This window comes from Amblyraja radiata, chromosome 1 (genome assembly GCF_010909765.2).
Source record: "Amblyraja radiata isolate CabotCenter1 chromosome 1, sAmbRad1.1.pri, whole genome shotgun sequence".
Classification (NCBI taxonomy): Eukaryota; Metazoa; Chordata; class Chondrichthyes; order Rajiformes; family Rajidae; genus Amblyraja; species Amblyraja radiata.
Window position 1 is genome coordinate 66,947,403 of NC_045956.1, and position 22,076 is coordinate 66,969,478.

At 41.9% G+C, this 22,076-nt stretch overlaps 1 protein-coding gene across 1 annotated transcript in view; it reads left to right on the forward strand.

Annotated features, from left to right (window-relative positions):
• Nucleotides 1–22,076, forward strand: part of myoz2 (myozenin 2) — a 28,564-nt gene continuing 6,488 nt past the window's right edge. The window contains exons 1-5 of the mRNA XM_033023552.1: nt 1–201; nt 913–1,015; nt 7,868–8,034; nt 8,688–8,841; nt 9,620–9,803. Coding sequence (XP_032879443.1) covers nt 940–1,015; nt 7,868–8,034; nt 8,688–8,841; nt 9,620–9,803 — 581 coding nt within the window. The 5' untranslated portion in view covers nt 1–201; nt 913–939. The remainder of the gene's footprint in view (nt 202–912; nt 1,016–7,867; nt 8,035–8,687; nt 8,842–9,619; nt 9,804–22,076) is intronic.

The window sequence follows — 22,076 nt, forward strand, 5'->3', positions numbered from 1 at the left end:
GCTGTTTGATGTAAAGTGGATGCCCGTCCTTGAGACCAGTTAATCTCCACTTTGGGGGCTGTGCAGACCACGGCAGATGTGAGCCTGGAAAGCTTGAAAACCTGCTGAGCAAAAAGGGACAACTCCAACCAAGTCACTGGAAACTTATTTGAAGGGGACAATATTTAAGATTTCATTAAGGATCTGCACTCTTCATCACAGGTAACGTTATTTATTAATGGAAATGTTTCAGAGGCTTACTGTTTAATGATGAGGGCCATGAGAAGATATTGTTGTGCACTTGAAGAGATACCAAAATAAAGTATTTACTTTCTTACTCAAAGTACAGTTTGAAATTATATAACAATCAAAAAAAGTTATATTTCAAACTTTGCTTACTATTGTTATAAATGCATGGTTGGCTGGTAATGTGCATGACTTCAATGTTATTTGCCAAGAGAACAAGGCTTGCTTCCATAACATTCTTGCTTGTATGTAAGAGACAATGATACAAAGAATTCATAAAGTTTTAAATTAGCAGATCTAAAATAGGAAGATGGAATGCAGCAGAAGCATCAAGTTATGGGTAAAATGCACACAATTCCTGTGGATCAATTTCAATGCAAAAGTGATAACGACGGTAATAGAAAAATAAAGTAATAGGAAATTTCTGGTAGAGACGTATTGTCTCACTAATATCTGACAACACACTCTATTAACTTGCTTCTGAATTAGCATCTGATTATAGATTAAATTAAAGTACACATTATTTGACTTTATATTTGACTTTAAGGTACAGGTTGTATGACTTCATACTTAAGTTATTAAAATTGACTTGGTTACATTAAGTTGGTATTAAAAGTTGTAATTATTATTTTTGATAATGAAGAAATGGTAAATCAGATTTTCATCTGTGTATTGTGTTAAATACAGCTCTCAGTAGGAAGAAAAAGATACAACATGCAATTGCACAGCACCCTCACCAAAGAACTGAAGCAGCAAGCATCAGCCATTGTAAAAGAAATCCAAGGAAATGGTAGGAAGCTTCTGAAATGCCATCTCTAAAATCACACGTCATTAAAATGTTTTATCGTGTGATGCAGTCCAATATCAAATGCTAGTTAGAGTGTAATTTAACAATACAAATTAAAATAATACATTACAGCCTATGGTAAGTAATGCTTTTGTCATTACCACTGTCCTTCAAAAGTTATTTTTATCTTGAACAACTGTGTCGAGCTGATGTAGAGTACTGAGATCTTTGACAGCTGATGCACATTCCTAACACACAGTCCTTCTGACCTATGTTAGGAATTATATCAGCCACAGCCTCATTTGTAAAAGTAAATTATTTCGTGGAAGGGGTGGAACTCTTAAATGCTGTTTATATTTATATGTGTATGTCATACAGGAAGCCTTATCTCATTTTACATCAGTGTGCATATTCACTAAATTCTGGTTGTAAATGTGCAGTTTGAGGTCACCAATCAAAATCTGAACGACCCTCTCTAGGTTTCAAACAACTTCATCAAGATGTCATAGGAGCCACAGAATCCAACTATGTATCGAGCTACCAACATTAGTCAGTATTTTTGTGGTGGAGGATAAAGCCTTTGTTTCTTTCTGTAATCCTTGGTCCACACAATTATGAGAGTACCAGGTTTCTCGCCAGAAAAAAAGAGAGAAGAAAAATTGTAAGAAATGACTTCTTCAAAGCTCTTTGGCAAATGCATTGACGGATGAAACCCAAGAATTGGGATTTTTTTAAAAAGTTGTTTTTAAATTTACACTCAAAATATGTCTTTACTTTTGTGTGAATCATAAGACTGCCACAAATGTAAATTTATGGTCTAAGCAGGTTTCTTGGCTTTTCGCCATGCATTGTGATGTTCAAACAAATAAAAGTATTTCAACAATAAATTATTATGGCCTCTGTCAAAGAAAAGTGATAAAACTAAGCTAATTTCTCAAGTGTTGAACATTCAAATCCAAACAAAACTGCGTCTTAACTTTGGTTGACCTTAACATATCTGCAATTTTACTTTTAATCCAGTTCAGACAGATAAAGTCTTCCGATGACCTAAGGTAAAATAAAAATAGCTTGGACCATCACAACTTGCATTTAACTGGTGGAAGTTCACAACACATGTGTCCCCTTCTGTCCCAATTATTGAACCAATTCTTCCCTTATTCAGAGACTTATATATCTTGACATAATATGAACCGGAATAAAATCTCGGTATTATATATGATACTGTTCTGAGGCTGGATTTCAGGCATATTATCAAGGTAATTCATAGATAATTATATTTTTTATTTAACATGTACAAGAAATGTATGAGAACAATGACTGATCCTCATTCAAATACAAATGTTTGTATCTCTTCTCATTTAGGACTTAGACTTTGACATCATGCCACTGGTATGGTTTCACTGGTCATGAGAGAAACTACCTGATTTTCATTTGTATTCATTTTGTTTTCTCAAAGGATGTTACCAGAAGGTAGTTGCTACAATAAACAAAAACATATTTGAAATATTTATAAACTCAGACCACATCTGTTGAAAGACAATTCCCAATTTAGATATTGCTGGTAAATGTCAGTATAGTCCACCCTAGTTATTATGAACCCCTTTATAATGGATAAAGCCCTAGACCTGCCATTTTGTGCTCAATCGCTGAATGCGGGAACCAGCGGCAGGGGCAGCAGTTATTGCCGTTCCCCAGCTGCATTCGACAAGGTGATGCCAGGCGGCCTTCTTGGGCTGCTGTGGTGAGGGAGGTCCCACTTGGCTCACAGTGACAGTGCTCCAGGAATCTGACCCGGCGCCCGTGGTGGAGCCGGCCTTATTGTATTCAACCTGGTTGCACTTGAGTTATTCCTCTGGTAGGTGTTATATTCCACATGTTCCATCATCATCCCTATCTCCTTGTCATTTTGGGGTATTTGGATTTGATCCCCTTGTTTTTCCCTTTTTGGCCATGTACACAGCCTGTATCAAAGACAGGTCTTCCTTTATGAAATTACAGTTTTACCTGATTCTACTTTATCCTCTCCTGAACCTTTCTCAATTCACTGCCATTACTCTGCTTACATTTAGGAGGATTTTCTTTAAAAAAAATTACTTGCCTCTGTCCATTTAAAACAAAATCTTATGATCACAGTTTAATCACTGATCAACACTGATGCTTTATCCAGTTAGTCAACCTCATACCCCAGAATCTGATCCATAATCTCACGTTCCTGATGCTGGGTCATGACCCGAAACATCAACACTTCCTTTGCCCAACAGATCTTCCATGATCCACAATTTGTAGTTTGATCCCTTCTTCCTTGATCAAAAATCAAGGAAGTTCTCGAGCAGATTTCAGGAAATCTTCCTCGTTTGTGCCATCTGTTCTAATAATATGTTCATCTTCTAACTAGTTGTAACTAGCTGAATATGATGAACCTGAGGGGAAGCCAGCCATTAGTGCTTGTAATGCAACCATGAATTCCACGGAAGACTATTAGAACTCCTGCTTTTAATGTTCAAGTGCATAACTAACCAATCCACCTGTAACTCTTAGATTTATCTGTGTCAACCTCCTGCTGATAATAGCTCAAGCATGGGATTTTGTTCAAATCAAGGAAATTATCTATGTCACCCAAGCCTAGACCACTATATTGCTGATCAACTTGAAACAAAACCTGGCAAATCCTACGTCAGCCTTATACAAGGAATTATTAAGGGATTGGACACGTTTGATTCAAAAAACATGTTCCTGATGTTGGGAGAGTCCAGAACCAGGGGCCACAGTTTAAGAATGAGGGGTAGGTCATTTAGAACTCAGATTAGGAAAAAAATTTTCACACAAAGAGTTGTGAATTTGTGGAATTCTCTGCCTCAGAAGGAGTTGGAGGCCGGTTCATTGGATGCATTCAAAAGAGTTAGATAGATCTCTTTGGGCTAATGGAATCAAGGGGTATGGGGAGAAGGCAGGAACGGGGTACTGATTGGGGATGATCAGCCATGATCACATTGAATGGCGGTGCTGGCTCGAAGGGCCGAATGGCCTACTCCTGCACCTATTGTCTATGTATCTATGTAACTACAATGTAAATATAAAAGTTGGTTGTGAATTAGAACCCCACTCACGCTCTAACCTGGCTTGCCTAAGAGTGAATTTGGACCACACACTCTCTTATTAAAACAACCTGATAAAGATATGAAGTAATGCCAGTGCCCAAAACACTGTTATCTTAAAACTTGTAAAATGTTTTCTGCATTTACTCCAGAGCTAAATAAGGTTGTTGGGTATGAGAACACTCTGCTCTTGCAAAAAAAGATCCAAATAAATTGAAAATCATAATTGACTGCCATAGACTGTGAATATCAACATCCCATACATCCTTGCTGCAATAATCTGTGGCCTAGATCGGGGGGAGTTCCTCCCACCATGGGTACCCTGTAATCCCGTGCCACCTGCTCCATGGTTGGATAGTCGGCGACTAAACCATCTCCCCCACCTGGTTTGCCAGGTGAAGAGGGGGCTGTGGACCCCCAGCAGGACCAAAAACAAGACCTGTCAAAGGACAGATGAGCTTCTAGCGAGCCAACGGCCATCCACACTTCAGTAGGTTGCGATCACTATCGTACATAGCATTGTAAGGAATGATGATAAAGCACACACACCAAAATACTATACTTCCAGCGGCGGAAACCAGCACAACTGTGTCGCTAATGTTTTCAACGATGATGAAGCAAGGACGATGGAAACGGTGGATGCGAGACACCTTCCACATCATAGCACTGCAGAAAAGCAACTAAGGTTATGCAAGAGCTTTGTTAGGTCAACATGACTTGTCATCACTACTGTTCTGAGGAGTTGGAACAAATGCAACCTGTAGATCTTGCCAATGGGCTAAGCATGGGCATTAAAGTGACTGGAGGAGCCCCAAGAAGTAATAAACCACCCAGACGAGTCTGGTCACAATTTGACAAATTGAAATGAGGCGGTGCTACAATATTTGACTCGTGCTACTGTAGTGTATATTTGATCAATTTAGTTTGTACTAGCAGAGATACTAAAGTAAATGTCCAAGAAAAAAAACAATAGTAACCCATTGCATTACCTGAATAAGCTGAACACAGCTGTTGTTAAAAATGCATGCCACAAAAATCCAGCAGTAACTTGATTACATTGTCGAACACTAGTTAATGTCAGCCCTGGTATCTGAGTCTGACACCATAAGTTGGAATTCAATCCCCAGAAATAGATTGTGAATTTTTATCATCTCGCATGCGCTTCCTCTTTAAAAAAAACACGCACAATTTTCTCTTAACATTACCCCGTATCAATAGCATTGGAATGTTACTTTGAAATGATCCAGAACATTTTCAGAACTCTGTAATTTTTTCACGCATCAAAAGCATACTTGAAAAAATAATGAATGTTAACGTTAAAAAATAAATAAACATGGGATCACAAGAGAAGAAGCGCGAATGAAAGAGCAGAGAACATTGGTAACAACCCACAAAGAATGCATAAGCAAAACAAACCAGAAATAGAATAAACAGTGAACAAGTGGAGATAGAACAATAAACTCATCACTTAAACAGTGGCGAGTAAATTACTTCTGGAATGTTCCAATGTTGCAACAAATAACTGGGAAGAGCAAAAGGCATTATGACGTGATATGGATTCCATGGATTTGTTTGAACAAACCATTCTCCGGAGATACAACAAGGACTAAGAACACATGTAAAGAACCAATTTAGAACTGAATGAATTAGGAGGGTCTCATAGAAACATAGAAAATAGGTGCAGAGAGGTATTCCTGTATCTTATTTGGTTGTGGGCTGGGTTTTACAAAGACCTGCAAAAGGTTACTCACAGAGCTATCATTTTCTAACTGGTTGATGTTTAAATGGCCACAGGAACCTGCTGCTATAATAGAAACATAGAAACATAGAAAATAGGTGCAGGAGTAGGCCATTCAGCCCTTCGAGCCAGCACCGCCATTCAATATCATCATGGCTGATCATCCAACTCAGTATCCTGTACCTGCCTTCTCTCCATACCCTCTGATCCCTTTAGCCACAAGGGCCACATCTAACTCCCTCTTAAATATAGCCAATTAACTGGCCTCAACTACATTTTGTGGCAGAGAATTCCAGAGATTCACCACTCTCTGTGTGAAAAATGTTTTTCTCATCTCGGTCCTAAAAGACTTCCCCCTTATCCTTAAACTGTGACCCCTTGTTCTGGACTTCCCCAACATTGGGAACAATCTTCCTGCATCTAGCCTGTCCATCCCCTTAAGAATTTTGTAAATTTCTTTAAGATCCTCCCTCAATCTTCTAAATTCTAGCGAGCACAAGCCGAGTCTATCCAGTCTTTCTTCATATGAAAGTCCTGAAATCCCAGGAATCAGTCTGGTGAACCTTCTCTGTACTCCCTCTATGGCAAGAATGTCTTTCCTCAGATTAGGCCCGACCCGAAACGTCGCCTATTCCTTCGCTCCTATTTTGTCGACCTTAGAACTGAATGAATGTATGATTTGGCATGTGTTTGGCATTTACACGAACCAAAATAATAAATCTAAAAGTCAAAGAGAACGACCTAGACTTACAGATAATGTCCCTTGTGGTAAATGTGTATTGTGCAAATTTTTGGATTATTATTTTTCATCCATCAATCCTTGAGCAATGTTAGTAGCAGGATATGAAATTGCAAATTTACTGTATCATTCATTACAATACGTCATCAAGCTTGTGCGTTGTGTAATTGATGTGGGTGTGGCAGCATGTCTCTGCTATTAAAACTCTCTGCATAACTCTCTGTGGAAGAAAGTAATTTAAAAACATGTGATGAAAAAAAGTTTTGCAAATTTGGAACACTTCTGGTATAAAGAAAAAGCTTCCAAGAAGGAACTGCAGATGCTGGAAGCTCGAATGTACACAAAAATGCTGGAGAAACTCAGCGGGTGCAGCAGCATCTATGGAGCGAAGGAAATAGGTGACGTTTCGGGCCGAAACGTCGCCTATTTCCTTCGCTCCATAGATGCTGCTGCACCCGCTGAGTTTCTCCAGCATTTTTGTGTACCTTTAAAGAAAAAGCTTGTTATCTTCCACTAGATTCATCAATAATATGATTTATTAATAAATGGCTTTCTTGTATAAAATACATTGTTATTGTATGGTTCCAAACCCATATAATAATCTCCTTACTAACCATCTAAGTGAACAAGTATAACGGATAGAAGTAACCTTCCATATTGTAGCGGCAGATTTTTATATCGTTCAAGAGATTACTCCCTCTAGCCACTAAAGGGACTACATGGTTTTAGGAGAATGTCGTAATATGCATGTGAGCTCTCCGTGAGACCTTCAGAGCTTCTTCACAGATAAATCTTCATAACACAGTCTTTTGATTAATAGTTTCTTCATTGTAGAAGAAAACACAAGATATACATCCGACCTTCTTCTCCGACTCGTACACTTTAATCTTGTTCAAACTCCAGCATATCGCTTTAAACGTTATAAAACTCGGCGAGCCACGGTTAAACTTCACATGGTCGAAGGGTATTCCTTCCTCATGTAGCTCCAAAACTAAACTAAAACTAAGCTTCTGCGCAAGAAACCCAGCAGCAAACACGCCCTTGACTATGTAATAAATCCCACCCACATAATTACGGGCAGACTAAAATTTATAGACAAATGCCATAATTAATGACACATAAAATAAGCCAAATGGCCATTACACATATATTACTAAGAATGTTTTACTGGAAAAGAAAACTGGACAAAGATATGAGCAATAGCATTGTGATGCAAGAATATTAGAAAAAAAACAAAGGAATTGACTATTTGCATTGATGTCATTGTCTGTGGTATGTTTCAGAGATATACGTGGACTTTGGAAAAAAGATTAGTGTTCCCAAAGACATAATGCTGGAAGAGCTTTCCCTGCTTTCCAACAGAGGGGCAAGATTGTTTAAAAAAAGGCAACGGAGATCTGAAAAATACACATTTGAAGGATTCCAGAACTCTGCTAATTCACAAATGAATGTATGTATTTGTTCAAAATCTGCAGTAGATTTCGAGTCAACAATATGTCAAAAGTCAAGAAACAATTTTATTTTAATTAAATATTTCAATACTTAATTTGTTTGCATGATAAATATCATGGAATCACAGAGTTATACATCATAGAAGCAGGCATTTCAGCCCACCTTGTCCATGCCAACCAAGTTGGAATTGTAGGCTGTTCCCATCCTATAGTTAGAATCCTCTACCTTGGGGAAAAGACTGCGTGAGATCACTTCATCCATGCCCCTCATGATCATGTACACCTCAATAAAGTCACCCCTCAACCTCCTATGTATCAAACCCATACCGCAAGCCCAGGTATTATTATTTGGTTCTCTGGACATGTGACACATATGTATATTAATTGTGCTACCGGCACCTTTATGACTGCAATCTGCAATAAAAGCACTGGATATAATCAAATCAATATATTCATCTTCAACTTGTGACTGTTTTGAAAGGAAGGAATATTGAAAATAAAAATATTTTTCCCCAATTCTTTGTCTAAATTCATTTAGCCAAGATAACTTTACCAAGATTTGGCAATTCAAAAATGCTCCTTAACAAAATGTGTTCAATAAAAATCATTGCAGTTTAACAAATGTACTCTAATATTGCTGAATCTGTTCCAGAACTTTATTCCTTCAATAACACAAAACGATGATACAACAGAGAATTCCAAAAACATGGGAAATACCATGCAAGGTGGACAACAAAACATCCCTAAAACACCACCAAATACCCCTGATCCAAGGACTCCACCAAACCCAGAAACGATTGCCCCAGGTAAGAAAGGTTGCAGTTTTAAATTGCACATATACTGTATTGGAGTATTGAGCACTGGTTCATCGGAAAGGAGACTTTGCAGTCGCCACATGTTCGCGGGTGGTTGCCGGGGAGTTGCCTTCATGGTCGTGAGGATTTCCCACATTTTGGGAACTAGTCGCGGCCTCATTATGGTCACCGAGGATTTTTCAACATGTTGAAAAATTAGCGACGACTAGAATTAAGTCGCCATGGAGATTAGCGAGAATTCTCGAGCCGTAGGTGGATCGCAAGGAGGTCCTAATGGGTTGCCAGGGGGTCCAAGGTTCTCGGAGGTTCTCGTAGGTTGGGGCTGACCGGTGAATTTCATTGGCTCATTGGGGGGAAAAATAGGTAAGCAGTAGTTTTCAGAACCAAGGAACCGACCGTTAATGTTAAATGTCCGCCGTGTTTCATAGCCGTGTATCTCTGGCTTCTTAAAAGTTGTCTCCACTCCTTCTCCCTCCTTCTCCCACCTTCTCCCCCCTTCTCCCCCCCTTCTCCCCCTCTTTTAAAGAACTTACCGTCCACTGTGCTTTAGCTGTCTTTATTACAGCACCAACCTTCCTGTTCATCGAGGTGTGTGTCTGTATCACCTTGGCTTTGCACCCATGGAAAGCGATGCAGTCAACATTTGACCCCTTTTGCCAGAACTTGAAAATATCAAAAATAAATAACATCTTGCAAGTGTGCACCGATTGGTAACACCGATCATGCCAAGATTAATAAATATATTTATTTACTTTGGCCATCTAAACAGGATACACAGGGCCACTGAAGGAAATTCCACCTGAAAAATTTAATGCAACAGCTGTACCAAAATCTTACCAAACACCTTGGGAGGAAGCCATTGCTGATGATCCAGAACTCCGCTCAACTTTACATCCCAGAATGCCAGAGCTCACACCAAATATAGAAATGACTGAATACAAGACTTTTAACAGGTAAAGCACGTACATTCAGAGGAAACGTATAAATAAAGGTTATTATTTCAAATAATAATATTCTGCAATCTGTTGGTTCTTGGATTTAAATGAAAATCTGCTTGTTTCCCTAAAAGCTGTGTTTCTTAGTATATACTATGTGGCTGATCGATGAATGCCAATAACCTACACAGTGAAGTTCACAAGAACCTCAATGGGTTGCACAAAGACGTGTTGATCCGTTAGTGCATGGCACACCAAGAACTATTTTGGTCATTGGTCTGTCACAGTATGTTCTCGAGGCTTAATCCACTGTATCCCATTGAAGTAATTCTAACACATACCGCGTCAATGTAGAGTGTGCAAAGGAGCATAGGTAAGTCTCTGGCTGAAGCGAGCTCTGAGGGTCATGGTGGACAGAGACGTGAGGATTCAGATGACAGAGGATTGAGAAACATGCTTGGCTGCTGGCAATTGGTGAGAATGTGACCCACAAACTCTGGTCAAGGAGTGCAGTGTTAGAGGATAATTACTGTCCAGGGAGTTGGGGAATGGGGTGGTCAGTGAATCAAGGAGTGCATAACTCAAAAATCAGGAGAAGGCCAATGAAATAGGTGTCAGTCAAAGTTTGAAGCATGAGGCTCAGTTCCATGATGTGTGTTGCTAGGGTCTGTGTGACAATAGAAAGGATATGCCCAAGAGAAAGAAGATGAGCTTACAACTAATCGGGAAACAACTTGAGATGAATTCCCAATGCTATACTTGGACCATTGAGGAAAAAATGCCTCATTAGAATAAACAATATTCACAACAGGAAGTGCACAGTTTTGTTTTGGGGAATGTCTGATTCCACACAAAACCAATTCCCTCCAGAAATTATTAATTTTAGTACATGTAGTGTTTATAAAAACCTTGTCTAATTTACTGTGCGCATTACAGTCCCCAAAGAGAATTATTGGGATCTAATGTTTAAGAAAGAACTGCAGAAGCTGGAAAAATCGAAGGTAGACAAAAATGCTGGAGAAACTCAGTGGGTGAGGCAGCATCTATGGAGCGAAGGAATAGATGACGTTTCGGAAAGGAGGTGACATATGGAAAGGAGGTGGAGATGAGGTAAATGGGATGGGGAAAGGGTTGTGGTGAGCTCAGGCAAGAAGACTAGGTTGCAGGTGAAATGATGGATACCTATCTGTCGATCATTAAATACATCTGTACGGAACATGAAGCTGGAATCATTCTGGACACAATTCTAATGTATGAACAGTAGTATTCACACTGCTTCTACCCCATCTGATGTGCTGCAGTAACTATTCTGATCCAGCATCACTGGAACATCTCTGTTAATGGCAGGCTCTATTTGCAGTGCACACACCAACTGCTGCCAAGACTGAAAAAAGTAATTAACTGCAAGATATTTTGATCTTCAACTAACATTTTTGTAATTTTGTTGTTATAGATAAACAAAGTCACTTACCAAGATTTTAACATTCTTTGCATATATCCAAGTTTAGGAATGCACATTTGTGTAGCCTAAGGTGAAACATCATCAGTTTTTTTCTGTCTCTTGACATGTTTATAAGTTCAGTCCAAACCTAGTCAAAAGAGGACAAACAATTTGGGGTTTCAAGTTTGAATTTAACTGGCAAACAGTGTACATTATAAGGATGAAACCCTGCTTCTCTGCTGTTTTCTTGACTCTCCAGAATTCACAAACATTTAAGAGTAATACCCCTGTCCCACTTATGCCCATGTCCCACTTAGGAAACCTGAACGGAAACCTCTGGAGACTTTGCGCCCCACCCAAGGTTTCCGTGCGGTTCCCGGAGGTTTTTGTCAGTCTCCCTAATGGTCGAAAGTGGTTTCCGGTTCTTCTATGTTCTGGCAATTATTTTTAAAAATTAAAAACCGGCCGTGACTAAAAATAGGTTGCCGTTTTAAAAATCGGTCATTTTTTAGTCAAGCCGGTTGCGATGCTAGTTGAAGGTGGTTACCGGAGGTTGCAGGTGGTTGCTGGAGGTTGCAGGAAGTGGAAGGTAAGACCTTCGGCAACCAACTCCTATTCCAGAGTTTTAGCAGACTTATTACTTGGTGAGGTCAGCAGACTAAGATATAATCAAGAACATAGATTTTTTCACTAAATGATATAAATCTGCAGATATTAGGATAATGAAGTTCCTCATGAACAGCAATGAATTATTTCCTTTGATGGTTAGAACTATTTCGTGATTTATTGGAACATTCTGTTACTTAAACAATAAACAGATTTTTAAAATCTGGTGATATTGCTCCATTGAGGTAAAGGGCACTTTTATCTCCTAGACCAGTGGTTCTCAACCTTTTTTCAGTGATGTACCCCCTGTGAAATATTTTTTCAGCCAAGTACCCCCTAACCAGCGCAAAAATATAGGCCTACATATATGTAGGCCTATATTTTAAAATCTCACGTATCCCCTGGAGTGCCTTCACGTACCCCCAGGGGTACGCGTACCCCCATTTGAGAACCACTGTCCTAGACGGTCATTCATGCTCGAGGATGATTACAGTTCTGTTGGTTTCAAGACAATTGATGAGGCCAAATATGAGACACATGACAGGAAAAGCTTCATACAGCTGGCGGGTGGGTTGTTTTAGAAGTTGTGCACTCCATCCATGACGTGTTGCATTTCAGTGTGCTCCCAATGAAAGATCTTGAGCAGGTCCGGATTTACCTATAAGCTAGACAAGTTTAAGCTTAGGGCCTCGAAATCTAGGGGGCCTTTGGCCAAGGCAGGACACCTACCGTTCAACTCTGGGCAGGCCCCCCTCTCTATCTCTCTATCTCCATCTCCCCCCGCTATCCGTGTCCAGGCCGCCGGGCTCCACTCGCTCCTCATCCGCCGGCACGTCAGGCCGCCTTGCACATGCGCATTGCTGCGGCCTGCACGTCCTCCCCCCTGCACATGCGCACAATGACGGCTAGCACATCATCGGCCGCCCTGTGCATGTGCTCTGCAACGGCAACTGGTCGGCGCTGGGCACTTTCTCCCTCGCTTTGAATTGTGGGAGATTTGGCCGCCATGGCTGTCAGGTCGCTGCCTCGCCGCCAACGCTGAAAACCAACGCGGATGGGGCCTCACAAGTGGAACAGCTTAGGGCCTCTCTTCATCTAAATCCGGCCCTGATCTTAAGGTTTGCGATGTCAGGCCAAATGTTCTTCATTTTGAGCAATCCTGGGCCAGGGATTCCCATGAATCCATGAGGTTGTTTCACTTTTTCAGGAAGCTTAGAGAATACCCTTGAATTGGTTCCTCTGTGCACCTGGTAATCTCTTTGGCCATGTTTTGGGACTCAGGTGTCAAGCATTGAAATAAGGTCTGGAATTGAGAGCAATTGTCAACTCTGTATTGGGGATGGTGGCCTGGGAGAGAACATTAAAGTTTGTTTGATGATCCTGCCAGTGGATTGAAGATTTTGAGGATGTAGCATTGGTGGTATTTCCCCAGTGCTTTGATGAGATTGCCGAAGGCTTTGCTAGAGTGTATGATGGATTTAATCACCAATGTCTGCCTTCATTGAGAGGCAGATCCCACGGTCTCAATTTATATTAAATGATCCATGTTGTTCTGGATATTGTTACTTACTTTTATTGTTGGTTGTGGCATTGTGTATCAGGGACAAATTGGTATAGAGCCTTTGTTTTAGGAGATGTTATGTATAAGGTACTTCTCTTATGCTTCTGCGAGCTTAAACTCTAAGCATGCGCATTACTATGGTCGTCTGTTAATGGTGTTCAGTGAGTGAAATTGGGATGGCCTTGGCTCTGAATGGAGGTGACATAGGCTAAATTGTTTTCAACTTGTATTGTTTATTAGTTCCATTCCATTGGGAAGCTGGATTGAGATATATAAGTCTGGACGACGAAGCAGGCTTCCTTGAAACTAGTGGGCATTGTGATTGATTCGGTTTTGGACCTGGTGATTAAAATTGTGGCTCTCAAGCCATCACATTGTGAACTTAAGTTGGAGATACATTTCTGTGAACAGACAAATTCAAGGATGTTCCACAGTCAATCATGATTGAGGTTGACAAAGGCTTTTGTGAGGTTAAAAACGTCATGTACCATCATGTACAAGATCAGTTTTTGTGTCATTATTTTGTGTCAGGTTAATGGAAATAACAGAATTGATTAGATGGTGGCCAGTTATGGCGGACACTGATATGAACATCCTTGTTGGAAATTACATAATCTAATGTCAGTCCCTTAATCAAGGGTATTGCCATGTTCTTGTGCTGGTCTTCTTGCCCATATGGGGTGTTAGTTGTAACATCACCATTCTCCAAGCATTTTGTTATGTTGGAGTTATATTTCTCTGCTGCTAATTATACTCGTCACTCATCTTCTTTCTTTGACTGGATAGCACACAACAAAAAAGCTGTTCACTGTACCTTGATACATCTGGCAATAATGGACTAAACTAAAACTAATACTAATACTTGCCAAGCAATTGAATCTTAGGATCAGTTTGTCTCCCTCTGGGATGTGGTCCAAGGATCGTTCAGTTTAGAATAGAAGTCCACCCTGACCACATCCATACTTCCATGACTAGGATGTATGTGCTAAAAACCATACCTGGCCAGTTACGCACATATACACACACACAGATGGACTCAAGCCCATGTGTCCTAGTCCCTACCTCCTCGTTGCTTCCTCACCCCAGCAATCCATCCAGTGGTCTCTGTGACCTTCAATATTTCCTGTATCTTAATCTCATCTTCTTCACCTTTAACCTCTCTTCCTTCAATACACTCAAAGACGTTAAGTTTAAGTTTATTATTGTCATGTGTACCAAGATATAGTGAAAAGTTTTATTTTGTGTTCTATCCAAACAGATCAATTATAGCATACATAAATACTATCGTCAAACTCAAATACAATAGATAGTGCAAAGGGAAAGATAGAGTGCAGAATATAGTCCTCAGCATTATTGCGCATTATAGACAAAGTCCAATGTCCACAATGGGGTACAGGTGAATCGAACTGTACCCTAGCTCATGGAAGAACAGTTCAAAAACCTGATAACAAAGGGGGTGAAGCTTTTCATGAGTCTGGTGATGCATGCAGGGGTGGGACAAGTCTATTGTAGGGCTCCTTGTTGTCATGGTGTTCCAGAGATGAATTTAGGCCCAGGGATCTGGAGTTTGCTGTGGTCTTGTTGTGATGTAAAGCAAACTGGATGGGTGCAGGAGTTAATGTGATCAGTCTCTCATAGAAACATAGAAACATAGAAAATAGGTGCAAAAGAGATAAGGCCAGAACTAGATGAAACTTGAAATAATGTGATCAAGGTGATTGTGGATGCATACAAACAGAAGGGGTCTCGGGTCATCTCTGCTTTCTACCAAGCTCTGGTGGGAAGCCGGGGAGAATCAACGCTCTACATAAAAACAAAATGGGAAGCAGAATTAAAGATTCAAATCACAGAAGAAGAATGGTATCAAATGTGTGAAACACAATGTTCATCCACAAGCTCACTAGTATGGAGAGAATTTTGTTGGAAGAATCTATCTCGCTTTTTTATAACATCCAAAATAAAAAGCAGACAACTTGCTGTCCAACAACACTGTTGGAGGCTGTGTGGGAGTACGGAGGCAGACCATTTTCTGTAACTGTGACTGTGTAAAGATAAGGCCATACTGGGAAAATGTTAATGCAGCTGTAAAAAATATCTTGGGTTATAAAATCCCAAATACCTGCCCTGTGATGTATCTGGGGCGTATTAAAGATATTGTAAAAATAGAAGATACATATTTGATTAAAGTTTTGCTTGCAGCAAGTAAGAAGGCCATTACCAGGCAGTGGCTTAATGAAAAAAGTCCAAAACCGGAACAGTGGTTAGAAATTGTGTGAGATCTTTAATATGGAGAAATTTACATATTCCTTGAGAGTCAAGTAGAATTCATTTGAGAAGATCTGGGAAAAATGGACCGTTTATTTGAGCCATGACACCAATTAGATAAATGCCGAGCTAGATATGGGAAGATTGCGTTATATAGATGGTATGTTTGTATGAATATTGAATTATCTCCAGATAACTAATCAATGTAATGTTTTTTCTTTTTTAAATTTGATAAGTGAACCACACGGTCTTATTCCAATTTATTTATTTATTTACTTCTCTTTTTTTTTTCCCCCCTATCTACTTTTTTTTAATTTTGATTGCTGTTTTTCTTACTTTGTTTTATTTATGGTGATGGTGTTGCACTGTTTTGTATATATCTCTTAAAAATCAATAAAATTTAAGTGAAAAAAGAAAAGAAAATAGGTGCAGGAGTAGACCATTCGCCCTTCGAGCCTGCACCGCCATTCAATATGATCATGGCTGATCATCCAACTCAGTATCCCATCCCTGCCTTCTCTCCATACCCCCGATCCCTTTAGCCACAAGGGCCCCATCTAACTCCCTCTTAAATATAGCACTCCCTCTTAAATATAGCAAACATCTCGAAACATTTCATGATGGTGAATGTTAGAGTCACCACTGGACAGCAGTCATTAAGGCACGCCACCTTGATTTTCTTTGCACTGGGATGATAATGGTCTTGTTGAATCTGGTGTGGACCTCAGAATGTCGTGAAAGATTAAAGATGTCTGTGAATGCCTCTGCCATCTGATCTACACTCGGCCAAGGACTCCAACCGGACCAGTTACTTTCAGCAAAGTCACTCTCAGGAAGGTCAGATCTTGCATCTGCCACAGTACAAGCACACCTGAGTCCAGTAGGAGGGTGGCATTCCTCCACTGACCTTCTGTATAATACAGGCATACAATGCATTGATTTCACCAGGGAGGGATCCATTGTCGCCAACGATACTGCCCACCTAGCTTTGTCGCCCATTACAGCATGCATGCCATACCACAATCTATGGGTAACCATGTTGTGGCCTCAAGACTCCAGCTTAGTCCGGAATTCCCTCTTTGCATCTTTAATAGCTTTGCGAAGCTCATAGATGGATTTCTTGTTTGACTTGAATGCTGCAGACTAGGACTACATGGGTGTGATCCTCATGGTTCATCCATGGTTTCCAATTGGGGAACAAATGTGTTGTCACCTGTCTCCTTCTCTCTTGTATCATTTTAGTGATTAGCACCTTCGTTACTTCCCTGCTCCTGACACCTCTTCTCTTTCTTCTGGCTCCCTATTCTTCACCTTCCAGACTTTCTTTCCATTTAATTCATTTTTAATTGACCCAATTCCATTTAATTTACCCAATCAAATTATTTTTACTAACACTCTCTTCTGCCTGGCAGAACCTATCCTCACCCTCAACAACTCTCCTTTGACTCCTCTCACTTCCTCAATTTAAAGGTGTAGCCATGAGCACTTGCATGGGCACTTGCATGGCCCCCAACTCTGTCTGTCTTTTTGTTGGCGACGTCGAACATTCCTTGTTCCAAAGGTACACTGGCACCATCCTCCAACTCTTTCTCTGCTGTGTTAACAGTTGCACCCATGCAGAACTCGTTGATTTAATTAACTTTACTACTAACTTCAACCCTATCGTCAAATTAATTTGGACTATCTCTGACACCTCTCTCCTCTTTCTTGATCTTTCTGTCTCCATCACAAAGGACAGACTATTGTTTGATTTCTACTACAAATCTATCAACTCTCACAGTTATCTGTTTAAGAAAGAATTGCAGATGCTGGAAAAATTGAAGGTAGACAAAAATGCTGGAGAAACTCAGCGGGTGAGTCAGCATCTATGGAGCGAAGGAATATGTGACGTTTCGGGTCGAGACCTTCAGACTGATATGGGGGTGGGGGAGCGGGAAGAAGAAAGGAAGAGGCGGAGACAGTAGGCTGTGGGAGAGCTGGGAAGGGGAGGGGAAGGAGGGGGAAAGCAAGGACTGCCTGAAATTGGAGGTCAATGTTCATACCACTGGAGTGTAAACGACCCAAGCAAAATATGAGGTGCTGTTCCTACAATTTGCGGTGGGACTCACTGGCCATGGAGGAGGCCCAGGACAGAAAGGTCGGATTCAGAATGGGAGGGGGAGTTGAAGTGCTGAGCCATCGGGAGATCAGGTTGGTTAATGCGAACTGAGCGGAGGTGTTGGGTGAAGAGATCGGCAAGCCTGCACTGGTCTCACTGATGTAGAGCAGTTGACACCTAGAACAGCGGATTGAATAGAGGAGGTTGGAGGAGGTGCAGGTGAACCTCTGCCTCACCTGGAAAGACTGCTTGGGTCCTTGGATGGAGTCGAGGGGGGAGGTGAAGCGACAAGTGTAGCATTTCCTGCAGTTGCAAGGGAAAGTGCAAGGGGAGGGGGTGGTTTGGGTGGGAAGGGACGAATTGCGGAAAGCCGAAAGGGGAGGAGATGGGAATATGTGGCCAGTGGTGGGATCCGGTTGGAGGTGGCGGGATCACTCCCACAGCCTACTGTCTCCGCCTCTTCCTTTCTTCTTCCCGCCTTTCTGAGTTTCCTTTCTTCTTACCGCCTTCCTGAGTTTCTCCAGCATTTTTCTGGACTACAGTTATCTGGACTACACTTCCTCCCACCCTGCCTCTTGCAAAGACTATCCCCTCATCTTAATTTCTCCGTGTCTGCCCCACCTGTTCCCAAGATGAGTTTCCACTCCAGGACATCCAAGATGTCCTCATTCTGTGGTAAACGTGGTTTCCCCATTGCTGTCATAGATGAATCGCTCAGCTGCATCTCCTCTGTGTCACGTAATTTTGCTCTCGCTCCCTCTCCCCCCAGACGGTTTGATAGAGGTTCTCTGGTCCTCACCTTTCACCACACCAGCCTCTGCATTCAACACATTATTCCGACATTTCAATCACCTGTAAGTTGATCCCACCAGTTCTATCTTCCCACCCTGTTTTGCCTTCTCCAGAAACTGCTCCCTGCTCGTTCTTGGTTCATTCGTCCCTTCCCACCAAAACCATCCCCTCTTCCGGTGCTTTCTGTGCAAACGTAGGAGATGTAACACATGTGACTCTCTCTCCTCCTTCACCTTTATCTAGGGATCTGATATAGGGGGCGCTGACCTGTGCATGGCTGCCCAGCCAGCAGCTGTCTGTCTCTTCATCTTTTTATTTTTTATTTTAGTTAGTTAAGTGTTTTGTTTGGAGGTCTAGACTTTTTTATGTGGGGGGTGGGGGGGGAAGGTGGAAACTATCTTTCAGGGTCCCTACCTGGTCGGAGAGGCAGCTTTTCTCCGGGCTGCAGCTTCGACCCGTCCTCACGGCCTACCAGCGGGCCTGGAGCGGCGTTTCCTGTCGGGGACTGCCCAGAACCTCGGCTTCGGCGGCGGCACAGCGTTATCGCGGAGCGGGCGATGCCTTGCCCGGGTTGCCGCGCTAGAGCTCCGGTGAGATGAGGATCGCTGGGGAAAACATCGCGGAGCTGCGGGACTGTGGAGCGACCAGCTGCGGGCGGCGGCGCTGAACTTTACATCGGAAGCCTGGATCTCTAGATGAGATCGCCAGTTGTGGAGCTCCAACCGGCGCGGCCTTGTTGACTTCGGAAGCCGCGGCCTCCAGTGCGGAATCGGCCGTTCCAGGGTTCCCAGGCCGCTGGGAGGACTCTCCCGACGCCGGAGCAACATCACCCGGCGAGAACGGCCTGGAACATCGGGCCTCCGTAGAGGCAACTGTGGAGGCCTCAATGGGCCCGACTATGGGTGAACTGGGGTTGGGGACAGGACTTTGTGCCTTCCCTCATGGTGGGAGCCATTGTGGGGGGATGTTCTTTGTGTTTAAGACTCTTATTGGTGTTATGTATGTATTCTTTTTTTTGTGTGCTGCAAAATGGCAAGAAGCATTTCACTTCACTACACCTGGGTGTATGTGAATGTGACTAATAAAATACCTTTGATACTTTGATACTTTGAACAATCTTTCCAGGTGAGACAGAGGTTCATGTGCACCTCCTCTAATCTCATCAACTGCATCCGGTGTTCCCTCCTGTACATTGGCGAGGCCAATCGGAGACCGTTTTGCTGAACACTTGGGCTTGGTCCCCCAAGGCCTCCTGGATTTCCCGGTTGCTAACAATTTTAACTCCTTTTCCCATTCCAATACTGACCTTTCTGTCCTGGGCCATCTCCATTGCCTGAGTGAGGCCACACACCAGCTGGGGGGAACTTCATATTTTGCTTGTGTAGCTTACAATCCAACAGTACTTTGCAAAGGAGGATTCATGTGAGATTGATGGAGTGAAATGAAGGGGAGATGAGGTGCAATGAAGAGGAAATCAGTGGGAATGATACAAGCTTAATGGCATGTGCCAGTTTCTTTGCTGTTACCATTGTTTAGTTGCTTGAGCTTTTTACGCAGTCAAACATAGGTTTCATATGAGCTAACTGACATTACAATTAAATGGAGATATCAAGAGAGCAATGTTTTAATATGCCATGGTGTTATAAAAATCTAAAATTATTATCATTTTGGAGCTATGTGACGTGTAATATTTAGACAAAGGATAATTTTGTCTTTTCAGAGGTAAATCACTATTTCTTGACTGAGCTGATTAAGCGGTTAACTTCTCACTGGGTAGAAAATACACTAATACCATGGAAAATGCTGCACTCGACATGGGTGGTGGTTGAATGCCTTGCAAAAACATAAACTACAAGACACACCCTAGTGACTAAAAACCTAAGAATGACCCCAATTTTTATACAGCTGTCGGCCCACTCCATACTAAGGCCAGCTTAAAAATTAATTTGGTGGGTTGAATATATTGCCTTTGTGTATCAAAAGGTGGAAATGTCCTTCACTTATTTGCATTTATAAACATGGTGGTAAGGATTTCTCTAAAGGATCTTTGCAGTACTTTAACGAGCAAGAAGCTAATTTTAGAGAGTCTTTTGGGAAATGGTCAATTATGTGACTCGGCTCTTAAAACACTCTATTTGTTAACAAATAGAAACATTCTACAGAAATAGCAATTTACAGTACAGATATTTTCTACAATTTAAAGGATCACTTCATTATGAAAACATCAGTATCTGGAAATATATTAAAATGTTCTTTTGTAATATTTAATAGAAACCAAATTAGAATTCACAAATGAAATAATACTAGAAGACTATCAGCTCAAGTTTACATTGTGTCTTCTCATTGACAGTAGATCAATTTAAATGGAAATGAAAGAGTGAAAAAATATTAAGCATGTGATGAAGTAGTATCTGTTAAGAAAGTGATCGCACACGGTGGCGTAGCGGTAGAGATGCTGCCTTACAATGCCAGATACCCAGGTTCAATCCTGACTAAGGGTGCTTGTCTGTTTGTACGTTCTCCCCATGACCTGTGTGGGTGTTCTCCAGGATCTCCGGTTTCCTCCCACAAAGACGTAGAGCTCTTAAAGATAATTGGCTTGGTATAGAATCAAGTACACAAGACAAGATGTTAAGAAGTCCCTTGTGCCAATAGGTGGGGAGCATTTCACGACATTCGTTGATTGTTGAGAGTGGTAGACGCTCAACATCGGTGGGGGCGGGGGGGGGGGGGGGGGATACGTATATCTTGGCCTGGGTAACCTTCAGGACAGTTGGGCACAGGACACATCATCAGTAGTGTACCCTTGCATCACTGGGTGTTTCGACCTTTTAACACTATACACCCTCCACAAGGGCGGCCCGCTGCAGGATGATCAGTCCTCAGCGCGTGTCCCGTGTCAAACCGTCCCAAAGATTCACCCTGACGTACTTGGGGCACAGCATGGGTCTTTCTGCTTGAGCCAAATCCACCGGCTGCTTCTTTCAGCCGCCTCTGAGAGTGATCGTATGGTCTTCTGCAGAGCCTGACCTTGGATTCCAAGCTCCTTCAGCAGTCTGATGGTAGATGACGCAACAAATCCTCTGCATCCCACTTCAACTGGATAGACTTTGGTGTTCCAGCCACGCTGCGTTGCCTCTGCTGCAAGCTCTGCGTAGCGCAGCTTCTTACGCTCATAGGCCTCCTCAACAGAGTTCTCCCATGGAACTGTGAGCTCTATGATGTAAGCAGTCTTCTGTGAAGGGGACCAGAACACCAAGTCTGGCCTGAGGTTGGTGGAAGCAATTTCAGGTGGAAAAATTAGTTGTCGGCCGATGTCCGCCAGCATCCTCCAGTCACGGGCCCTGCATAGGTTTCCTTCTTCTGATCTGGTGGAAGGATGTTTAGATGTTTTCTGTCCTTCTCGGACAAAGGTTGTTGCCCTTAGGAGGGGGGGGGGTTGCTTGCTCTCGGAGGCAAGGAGTTGGTCGCACACCGCCTGTTCTCAAGGGCTGATGCCAGGCTTTTTAGTACCTGATTATGCCGCCA